Source organism: Populus euphratica, unplaced genomic scaffold (genome assembly GCF_000495115.2).
Source record: "Populus euphratica unplaced genomic scaffold, PopEup_1.0 scaffold5.1, whole genome shotgun sequence".
Lineage (NCBI taxonomy): Eukaryota > Viridiplantae > Streptophyta > Magnoliopsida > Malpighiales > Salicaceae > Populus > Populus euphratica.
Window position 1 is genome coordinate 968,291 of NW_011499848.1, and position 11,196 is coordinate 979,486.

An 11,196-nucleotide genomic window follows, 5' to 3' on the forward strand; every position below is an offset into this window, starting at 1 on the left:
CGCTCTTCCTCCATCCATTTCTCCTGCTCTGCAAGTTTCCTCTTATAAGCAGCTGTAACAAACTTATCCTTGTCGGCATAAAGTTGATCATCTCTACTTCTCTCTGTAGCAAGATTTTTCTCAAAAGCATTATCATGCTGTCGTTGTCGTTCCATTGAAGTCTTTATATTTTTAGACTGAAACACAAAACCAACATATTCATCACTCATTTCTCCCCTTCAAAACTATCAAGTAGATATTCCAGATGCATTGCTCCCTTGTAAGTGATACCTACCATGATAACCACACCTACAGGGAGCAAGACGCCAGAAGTGCCTAACAAACTCTTTGTTAATACCATCAAAATACCTCTCTCTTTTCGCGATCTAGGGCTTTTGGCTGAACAATTTTCTGCTTCATTCGTCATGAACTCCATCATAATAAAACATTGTTGGGTCCTCTTCGAACGCTTTCTTCTGCTGCTCTTCAATCTTGAAAACAAAAAAAAAAATTAAAAAAAAAAGAAGCAGTGATCGAAAAGGGTTTACACCTTTGAGAGATTTGTTCTTAGCAGCCTGAAGTGTAACATCCTTCTCCACGTCATCGTCTTCGTCTCCTCCAAATCCAAGCGCCGTGGGAAGTGGAGGCCTTGGTGGCCTTTTCTGCTGTGGTTGTCTTAGCTGCAACTCATTCTTCTTCATTTTTGTCCTACCTAGGGATAGGTCTGGGGCCTATTTTTGTGATCGGAGATTTTTAGTCTCCGACGAAGGCACCGGAAAACAGTATCGGAGAATTGGAAATCCAGTGATCTGGTAACTTTGGAGGGAAAAAATGGAATCTTTCTTTCTGGGTTGGTTGAATTTTGTTCTCTTAGCTGAAGAATGAGAATCTGACAGTTACATTTAAAAGTACGAGTTTACCCTTACAAGCGTAACAGTCCTACGTTGGTGCGTATTTTTTCAAAGAGTGGGACCGGAGAGACCTAATCTCTGTCCAGAAAGGAGATTATTGAACTTAGTTAAGTTGTTTATTTAGTAATGTAGTTTTTTTTATTCATTCAATTCAGTCCTCTTTATTTTGAGAATTATATAATGGTACTTTGATCCTAATTGCCTGTTAACTTTTTTTTCTAATGTCTTATCTAATAATTAAAAAGGAGTTTTTATAACTAAATGAGAAATTATTAGGTAACTAAAATTGTTATAAAATCGTTAATTTTATGAGATGAAGGGAGGGAAGTATAAATTTTCATGTATTGAATAAATTTTTATTATTTTATTATGTAAGAAATAGAACTCTTTATTTATTTTATTATGTAATGCTTAAAATGTCAAATAATTTTGTAAATAACCAGCTAAATCTTAACTAATATAGCTTTATTGTATTTTTTTTTCATCTTAAAAGTAATGTTTAGTTCCCAAATTCAAAATGACAAATTGATGGATTGATGCATTTCATATTAAAAACTTTTTTTTTATAAATGACATAACTATATAGGGACAAAAAAAAAATTCATTATAAAAACTCAGCAAAAATCAAAATTCATTATATGAGAGTCTAGCAAAATATTAAACTCAATTTTTTTTTGGCTTGGCTACACACTAAGCTCAAGCTATAATGGGTTTAACAATAGCAAAAATTAAGATTTATTGCATGGGAGTTTGACAAAATATCAAACTTAATTTTTTGTGGGCTTGGCTACATGTCGAGCTCATATTTTAATAGATTTGACAAGATTTTAAACCTAATCTTTTTGAGCTTGATTATGTGCCAAGATCAAGCACCTACGAGTGCGGGGAGATGCCACACTCATCTTTCTTCGGCTTAGTTAGATGTCAAAGTCAAGCACCTATAAATTTGACGAGATATTAAACCCAACACCTTTAAGATTGGTTGCACGCCAAGCCTAAGCTTTTGTAAGTCTGGTGAAATGTCACATCTAACCCTCTCAGACTCATTTAGATGTCAAGCCCAAACACCTATGAGTCTAGTGAGATGCCGAACTCAACCCCCTAGGGCTCGACTGCATGTCAGGCCCAAATGCTTACAAGTTTGGCGAGATGCTTAATCCAACCCTCTTAGCCTCGACTATGTACTAGAATCAATGTTCTTTTGATCTAAGGATTCCTCCTAACACAAGCACCTAGGGTGAAAATTCAAGGTTATCATCTCTTTATATCCTAATTGTGCAAAAAATCTTCTAAAAACCATTCATATGTCAATCAATATTAATATCGTTAAGAGAATCTATGGTCATATCATATGTATATTGATGTAGTAACGTTTTTATATAGGCACATGATACTCTCATTAACAATTAATGCCATATAATGAAACACCTACAATCAATATTAATTTTGATTGTAAAGGTCTTCCTCCCATTTGAATGTGAAGAAGGAAAATACCAACAACTATGGCTCTTCGAGTAGGAAAAAAGAAAAATTCAAGATTATAAATATTCTCAATCCAGAAAAGAGACTTATTATTTTCACTTTGTTATAACTCATTTTCAGTATTTATTATACATAAATTAAGGATAAATTTTCTTATTCTTAAAATTTAATTCTTATTTACTATAATTTTTTATAATAAAGGTACTAACTTAATTATTAAAATGTCCTTAAATTAAAAAAAAAAGATTGTTTTATAGAAAATACACTCTCTATCACTAACCCCTAGAATTTTTAGTTATAAAAAACAGAAAATGGACATAGAAGATGAACATAAACACGTGACCATCTATCATCCAAACATGGTAAGAAGTAATTTCCCTAACATTCTGGATTTTGAAGCATCATCACAAATGAATACTACTACTTTTAAAATATTTATTCTTAAATATATATTTCTTGAAAATTATTAAGAAATAATTATTACTTTAAATAAATTTTTTCATAATTCTCTTAAAAAATCTTCTTGTATTTATCTAGAAAATGAAATATGTTATCAATGATAGAAATGTGTAATTATTAGGATAAGTTTTTACTTGGAGGATGAAGTACCTCATTGGACAATGGCTCTTACTAAATAATTTACAAGGTTCAATTTGACCAAATAAGAATAGTTTAGGGACCGCAATGATTTTTATCCACTGATCTTAACGGAAGTTTTAGCGGCCACAGACCCTTCCGCCCTCGGCGTCTTCTAGGCTCTGAACTGGAAGGAAGGAAAAAGAAAAGAAAAAACAAAGAAGCAATCCATAGAAGAATAAAGAAAGGAAATGGAGAAGGGGGAAGGAAGAGTGGTGGTGGTCTCCGCTCTCCAATTTGCTTGTACAGATGATGTCGCAGCTAATCTCGCCACCGCTGAAAGGTCTTCCTACTCCTGCTTCTTTCTTTCATACGTTTTCATTTCTTTTATGTATGATTTCAAAGTAGCTCAAGTTCTGATTTTTTTTATAACTTACAAGGAATTTTTTCACCCATCAAATGGTTTTGTTAATTCCCATCTGCTAAAAACTTTTCTGCTTTATTTTTCTAAAATTAATAACCCCATCTTGGTTTTCACTGAATCTGATTAATCCTCTTCTGTTCAGGTTGGTTAGAGCTGCTCACAAGAAGGGATCAAACATCATTCTCATTCAGGTATGGAGGTTACGGTGACAATCTGTTTGCTAAATTTGAAGCTACAACTTATAAGAGTAAATGAAATGAAATATTCCCATCACTGCTTAAATGAAATATCTAGTATTTTAGCAGTTTTCTTGTCACTTCCGAGAGATTAGTCTCTTGTTGCGGTATTCTATAAGAAATGCAATGAAGTTGTTGCCAAGTTGTGAAATTTGGAAGTTATCAGTTGTTTTGATGAGGGAAGGAGTTTAAGTCTAAGGCTTTTGTGCTTATGAAGATAGTTTACAGTTAAACTATAAGCTGAAGGCGAACCAGCATTTGGAATTGGTTGTGCTTGCCTGCTCAGGTGATAACTTACTGTGGCTATGATCGAAAATAGGTGGAAGGGGATGGTTAGCCACCCTAGGACAGACAGTCTAAGATACCTAGTGCTTGTAATGGTGGTGTTATGGAGTTTTTTAATTGTTGCATGTCTATGTCTTTTAAGTGGAAAGCTAGACTCACGAACTGCTGATGAAATTACTAAAGCTTGGTCTTTCTGGAAAAAGAAAGTGACTATGAATAGGTTGGTCCAACGTACTAAAAAAATTGAGAGAAGGGCTCATTCTAAACATATAAACATTGTCTATGTTGTTAATGTAGGATCATGATAGTATAAGTCAATACAGACTAGTCTTTGCTGGTGGTAAAAATGCGTATCATGCTATTGCATGAGCAGCGGTTACAGATTTATTTGGTGGTCTATTTTGAGGTGGGGTGATGATTAGAAGCAATGTGAATAAAGATAGGTTTCTTTACATGCTCTGGCCTGTGTATATTATTAATTGAAGAGATTCCATAATTGTAGGATTTTTCAAAATCTGAGTTCAAATATATGCATTTCCATGTTGTTTAAACTCTAAACTTTATGACTCTCACTTCCAGGAACTATTTGAGGGATATTACTTCTGTCAAGCTCAAAGAGAAGACTTTTTCCAGCGAGCTAAGCCTTACAAGGGCCATCCTACAATTCTGAGGTAGATGGAGCAGAAAACATTTTTTCCTCTGTTTTATTTGGTGGTCAACTGAGCTTTGTGCTACACAACCCTGCTAGCATTCCTCCACCCCATAACATCTTCCATTCCCATCTTGAACCTAGGACTATGAAGTGGGGTGTCTCCTTCTGGATCAAAACCAATTAGCTTCTTAAATTACTTTGCAAGCTGTATTTATTGTTGCCATGGCTGTTGTCCTAACTCCTAATAAAGGAAAAGAAGTTAAGCTTGTACTTCCAGATACATTTCAGTATGAATTAATTTACTTTGTGTGTGCATTCTATAGTATGCAAAAACTGGCAAAAGAGCTGGGTGTAGTCATACCAGTTAGCTTCTTTGAAGAGGCAAACAATGCCCATTACAATTCCATAGCCATGATTGATGCTGATGGGTCTGACCTTGGGCTCTATAGAAAATCTCATATTCCAGATGGACCAGGTATATGAAAAGCTGAACATTTTTTATTGCTTGAATCTGTATGCTTCATATATGGTTTCTTATACAACCGTTGCTGTTTGCTTTTGACTTCAGGTTACCAGGAAAAATTCTACTTTAATCCAGGCGACACTGGCTTTAGGGTTGGTTGTTGGATGTTCTCTTTTTAAGTTTAGTATTTTTCTGGAACCTATTAAATCTGCATTCCTTTTGTATTAAATAGGTTACTTATTTCACTATCAAACAGGTTTTCGAAACTAAATTTGCAAAGATTGGAATAGGTACGAGACATTCCCCTTTTTTTCACCCTTTCTTCTGGTCATATTTACTAGATACTGTGGTTTCTTTTGATTCAAATTTTTGGCCATGCTGGTGATGTTATTAAGTCAAAATGTCCAGTTAGCTGGTTATCCAAAACGTGTTGCAGAGCCATTTCTATTTGTCATTTTTCCTATAGAGGAATTACAAAATGGAAAAATTGAAGCAGATGGTGGGTTTTTTTTTTATAATGCCAGCAATATGCTGGGACCAGTGGTTTCCAGAGGCAGCCCGGGCTATGGTTCTGCAAGGTGCTGAGTTATTATTGTATCCCACTGCCATTGGTTCTGAACCTCAAGATCAAGGACTTGATTCTCGAGATCACTGGAAACGAGTTATGCAGGGCCATGCTGGGGCAAATTTGGTGAGTTGCTGTGTTTGTAGTTTGGCAATTGTATTTCATGTTTGGTTTGTCATGTTGATATTAACTTGGTCCTGATCCTCGTTTTGTGCGTGCCTTCTCCAAGGATTTTACCTTCCTTCTCCTAGGATTTTACCTTCGAAGTTGTGTGGTCCACTTTATTTAGATACCATCTCTTTGAGAGTCCCGCAACATCTCTTTATTTCTGTCATAGAATGCTGCCATAGAAAAGATGTTTGATATATGTTCTATTCAGGTTCCTCTAGTAGCTTCAAACCGCATTGGAAAGGAAATAATACAGACAGAGCATGGAAACAGTGAGATCACATTTTACGGGAACTCTTTTATAGCAGGTATAAAAATTTTTATTTGTGGACAGTCATCCTGTCAGTATGAACAATTAACTATGGTGAAAGTAAATTTACTATAAATGATTTCACTGACAGGACCAACAGGGGAAATAGTTGCTGCAGCTGATGACAAAGAGGAAGCTGTTCTTGTTGCAAAGTTTGATCTAGAGAAAATCAAGTCCAAGAGGCATGGTTGGGGGGTATTCCGTGATCGACGTCCAGATTTATACAAGGTTCTTTTGACATTAGATGGCAGTAATCCCTCATTGTGATTTAACGCCCCTTGTTCTAGGTTCTTGTAAACTCTTTCCAAAAATTTCCCCTTCCATGAATTATATCACTTGAATGAGCAAGAGTAAGGTGTGGGTAATGATAGATAAAACTCGCAACTCGAATAAAATATCAAAAGGCAAGTGCTTGGGCACATTGACTTGAACCCCTTTCCTGCTCTGTGGTTCACAAAACATCATTCTGTTGTTTCCTGTTCTTTTTGCTTTTATTTTCCTTTGTTGTAGAGGTTTTTTTACATGGTTCAGTCGTAAATCCACTACTATCCATTACTGGATAAAAGCTAAGTCAATGCATGCCATAATTTTTATATAAAAATGCAGAATGATACGTAGTGGTCCCAAGTCCAAGTTGAATTTATTCAATAGGTGTCTAAAGTATTTTTATTTTCGAGACTTGAATTGACAGGGTGTTTGTATTTGTGTGCTTTGTGAAACTTCATTGTTTTTGTGGGTGCTTTCTTAATTTATTTTTATTGATAAATAATCCAAAGGTTCATGTTCACTTACACGAGTGATGTTACTATTCTTGAAGCTTTTCTGATGGGACGGTTCAGCTGTTTCTAATAGCTTGAAATCATGTCCATGAGGAAGAAATCTTGCAAATGATTTTAGTTATTTAGATTTTTGTCATGTATTCCTCTTAGGAGCTAAACCACGCCAGCTGCTTGGCAATCATGCTCAAATAAACGGTAGAACTTTTCTAAAGTATCGTAGCCACGGATTTGGACTTGCAGCTACTTGTACGTTTCAAATATGCTCCACGTAGCTTTATGTAAAAGAAACAAATGTCTTGTCCCTTTTGGATTAGGGGTACAAGTCTTGCCGTGTGCCTGCCAGTCTAGAAAGGACCATCTGTTTCCATCCCTAGAATATTTCCATTTCAACATGTTTCTAGAAGTCTTTCTCTTCCAACATCATTCATTAGGAAAATGCTTGCACCAAGAATCTATTCGGGATCACAATGAACGGGTCTGCGGCCAAAACTTGTATTATTTTGGATTCTAAGTTTGTTTTTTATGATGTGCTTTCTCCTTTTATTGTCTAGCCGAGCACTGAGCAATCATTTTCAATTGGCACAGATCATTTTACACTCCAGCTGAGTGTAAGTTAAAAGGACAATTGTTTACTGTCTTAAGAGTTAAGAATAGGTGCATTCAGCACTACAGTGACTGCCTTCCACGTAGTTACACGAGGCGGAAAAATTGGAAACTAAATAGGTGTTTATTATCACAGTTTTCTAATTAAAGGTGTAGTTTGGGTTACACGAGTCATCACATTCTTGAACCTTCGTTTCTATCTAACCCATTGCCTCCATCAATGAAAAGAGATGACTTGTATATATCTGTCATTCCAACTACTGAAGAAGGTGACCAGAGTTCTTGAGGTGAAAGTCAATATTGATTACTTCTTCATACTGGCCCTGCCATGTTCTTGTTTGACCATCCGAGTATGCTGAACCAGTGTAAACAGTTCATAATTCACCCCAGAGTGCAAGCTATCTTTAAGTGAACCGTAATACAAGCATATAACAACTACTTTGGAGTTCCCAACTCGCTCTTTATCTGCTTTAACTTTGTTTTTTGTTTCCTCCTCCATGAATCATCAGCTTTTAACATTTGGGTCTTGTTCAACTTTGCACTTGATTTTGTTGTCTCGACAGTCTTACCCTGGAATCCAGGATGGCTCAATGAGTTTTTATTAGCCAGGTGTTATTTGATTTTGGAGCCATTATATATGTAAGCTGGTTTCTGTTAGCAGACAAAGACCTACCCAAGAATATGCTGCAAGTGGGGTTTGGTTTATTTTTAGCTCGCGTTTGACAATGCTGTTCTTGTTCTCTACAAAAGGGCCCTTGGGCTGAAAAGGCATCAATTTGGTGTTTCGCTATTTTCTGACATTTTCATGATAAATTTGATGCTTTCTCCAGTAAAAAGGAATTTTCAGACGCACCCAAAGCAAAGGCATTAATTAGGCTACGAGCACATAGTGTTTTCTTGCTTTCTAAAGGTGTGACCTTTTACTCGAAACTTTCTTTTCTAGTTGATTCTTAGGCATTTCATATGCCTTTTCTTTTTATTTCCACTCATTTTAAGTGATAGTGATGGTCCTGGAATCCAAATGACGTGTTCTATAGAGCACTTCCTTATTTGGCGGAGGCAGTAGCGACTGTTAGTATTTGGAGATCGATTGAATGAAACTGAACTTATGGCAATTCTGAAAGTTCTTGGAGGCAGTAGAGAGCGTGTTTGTTATTGTAGTGTAATGGTGTTTTTTTTTTTATTAAATTCTTTAATTGTTTTAGTATTTTTTTATTGTTTTAATAAGCTGGTTACAAAAATAAATTTTAAAAAATAAAAAGGTATTATTTTAATATATTTCTACATAAAAAATATTTTAAAAAGTAATTTTTATTATAATATTAAACTATATTGCGATGATGGTTGATGATATACAACAAAATACACAGAACAGTGAAAAGGAGGGAAATTTCCATCCTTGAAATGTTCTGAAAAGGAGCAGAAAAGGGAATTTTATTATAGATTCTCAAGTTATTGTCTCCTCTTTTCTCTACTGGTTTGTAGCTGGACCATAAAAGCAGAAGCTGATTTTTTTATTTTTACTGGCAAGCAAAAGTGTTCCTACCTCAACTGTCCTAGGCTTCATGTCTGCATCTTTCAGCCTTTTTTTTTTTTTCTTCATCCATCATCATCATCGTTGCCTTTTTCGTCATCAGATTCTTCTCGCACATCATGTTCATAGTCCTCTTCAACTTCCACCTCATCTTCTGCTTCATCAATGGTTTCATCATTCGGATGAGCAAACTGCAGCGTCAATCTCCCGTCCTCTCTACATGCATGCAAAAACTTGAAGGTGGGCATCCTCACTTCTTTAAGGACAAACCTACCGTCATGCCTATAAGACTTAAAGATAGCCCGAGGCTTTCCACCCCTCCCAATACAGGAAATCGGCGGAGGAAATGTCTGTCTGCCTGATCTTGGTCTGCTGAGATCATCTGATGCTGCATGCCTTGTGATTCTTACTTTCTCCTCCTGGTATCGCCAGTCTTCATTTATATCATTCTTCAAGTATTCAACATCATCAGAACTTTCAAAACCAAGCCCCTCGGTGCATAGTTGCAAGCTCTCATAATTCATTCTAGAAAAGTTATGACCATTCTGGTGACAACCTGTGTACTGATTATTCTTCGGGGTGGTTCTGGAGACACAGTCCAATATTGATTTGCTCTTTTTGCCCTCCAAGCTGTCATTCTTGTTGAGTCTACTTGCTCCGGCGTCCGGGTTCAAATCTAGGAAGGATGAAGGGGAGGAGAAGGGTGATAGAGTAAAGGAAGATGAAGTTGACAATAAGGAAGAAGAAGCAGAAGATGATGACGACTGCGAATTCTCTTTGAAATGAAGCTCTCCGAATATTTCAGTGAAGGAGGATTGCTCCATCGGTTTTACAGGCTTGATTTGGTTCCGTGATGAGAGGGATTCAAGCAGTGTAGGGTTTTCTGGTAACGGTTTTTCAAAGATGTGTTGGAGACTTCCACAGGCAGCCATAGCTAGGTTTTGGCTCACTCTATCTACTCCAGTATAAAAGGAATATAAGCCTTTTCTTTTCTTGTTTTTAGGGTTCTCGGTGGGAGGTAGAGAGAAACAGGGAGATAAAGAAGCACGGGATTGGCGTGGAGGTTGAAAAAAATACAAGAAATGATGCTTCTTGTTGCTTTGGCTAGGGCCTAGGGCGTCTCTTCCATTGAAGAGGAGCAAGGGAGGGTGGTTTTGAAGCTAGGTCGAAATTTGGTGGCCACAAATAAATGTATATGTGCAATAACTTTTCTTGTATATTCTTAAACGTAGAGAATTCACTTCTGATAATTTTTATAAATTAAATAAATAGATTTTATTTCTGAATTTATTTATAAAAAATATTAAAAAAATCCTTTTATAAATTCTCAACGAGCTGGGTATCAATCGACTCGATGATATCTCAAGTAAAACACGGTTTGAATTTTCTTAAAACAATATCTTACGTCATTTTAGATTTTAAACTAGCCTGAAATGCCATGTTTAATTTATGATCTGGATCTGAGTCAAAAAAAGACCACAAGCTTTGAAATTAAACACCGACGGGAACCACAATATTCTAGTGTTGGTTTTAAAAGCCATTTTAATGCAAATTTCAAGTATAATTTAGTATTTGATAGTGATATTTTGCTGTATTAATGGAGAGACTATCCTGATGATGATTTGATATATCAGTTTATATCTTCAAGCACCGCACATCTTGACAAGTCCATTATCTCAGCATATTGTATCCTTTTCTCATTGCTTTTTTTAATCACCACCTTAACATCTCTCTTGCTATTGTGATTTTCATCATAAAGGGCACAGAAAGTATCAGCAGCTCTTGGAATATTCTCCCTGGTTCTCTGAACATGTTCAATCCTGTTCCCAGAAATGATTGGCTGCTACCCTATACTTTCGAATAGCCTATCTTCATCTTAGGACAGTCCATCTTGATATATAATGGCAGGGCATTATAGGGCCAATCAATAGGCAAGTAGGTCCCGTTCTCGCCATAGAGTGCCATATTCGTGTGTGCTCTCTTGCCACAACATTTTACTGGTTCACTGGCTTTGATAAGTTGTGCCACCTCTAAACCGTGTATTCAGATTCTAATTCGAGTAGATGCTACATCTACCGCCACAAGGACTAAATCCAAAATAAATGTGGACAAAACTGAAGTTTTCAACGACTAAGAGATTGTATTAAAGAGAACGTTGGATAATGGTGTAGCTTTCACATTTAAAAGAAAGCAGATGTTCCATTCTGAAGAGAGAAAAAAGCTATGGGG

The 11,196-nt window shown here is 36.1% G+C and overlaps 2 protein-coding genes across 3 annotated transcripts in view; one reads left to right on the forward strand and one right to left on the reverse strand.

The window, feature by feature from the left end:
- The window catches only part of LOC105112700 (nuclear speckle splicing regulatory protein 1-like), a 3,995-nt gene extending 3,160 nt beyond the window's left edge, over positions 1 to 835 (reverse strand). Inside the window, exons 1-2 of one of the 2 annotated variants that reach the window (XM_011008493.1) lie at positions 349 to 835; positions 9 to 176 (exon numbers count right to left, since the gene is read on the reverse strand). In XM_011008493.1, the coding sequence (XP_011006795.1) occupies positions 9 to 176; positions 349 to 399 (219 nt within the window). In that variant the 5' untranslated portion in view covers positions 400 to 835. Of the gene's footprint in view, positions 1 to 8; positions 177 to 274 lie in introns of both variants that reach the window. The other variant, XM_011008484.1, reaches the window with a different exon arrangement.
- Positions 836 to 3,101: 2,266 nt separating this feature from the next.
- On the forward strand, positions 3,102 to 6,528 carry LOC105112713 (N-carbamoylputrescine amidase). Its single transcript, XM_011008503.1, has 9 exons — positions 3,102 to 3,291; positions 3,515 to 3,563; positions 4,473 to 4,564; positions 4,869 to 5,020; positions 5,114 to 5,160; positions 5,265 to 5,298; positions 5,533 to 5,699; positions 5,953 to 6,049; positions 6,143 to 6,528. The coding sequence occupies exons 1-9, from the start codon at positions 3,200 to 3,202 to the stop codon at positions 6,316 to 6,318; spliced, it is 906 nt and encodes a 301-aa protein (XP_011006805.1). The 5' UTR covers positions 3,102 to 3,199; the 3' UTR covers positions 6,319 to 6,528.
- The last annotated feature ends 4,668 nt before the right edge of the window (positions 6,529 to 11,196 follow it).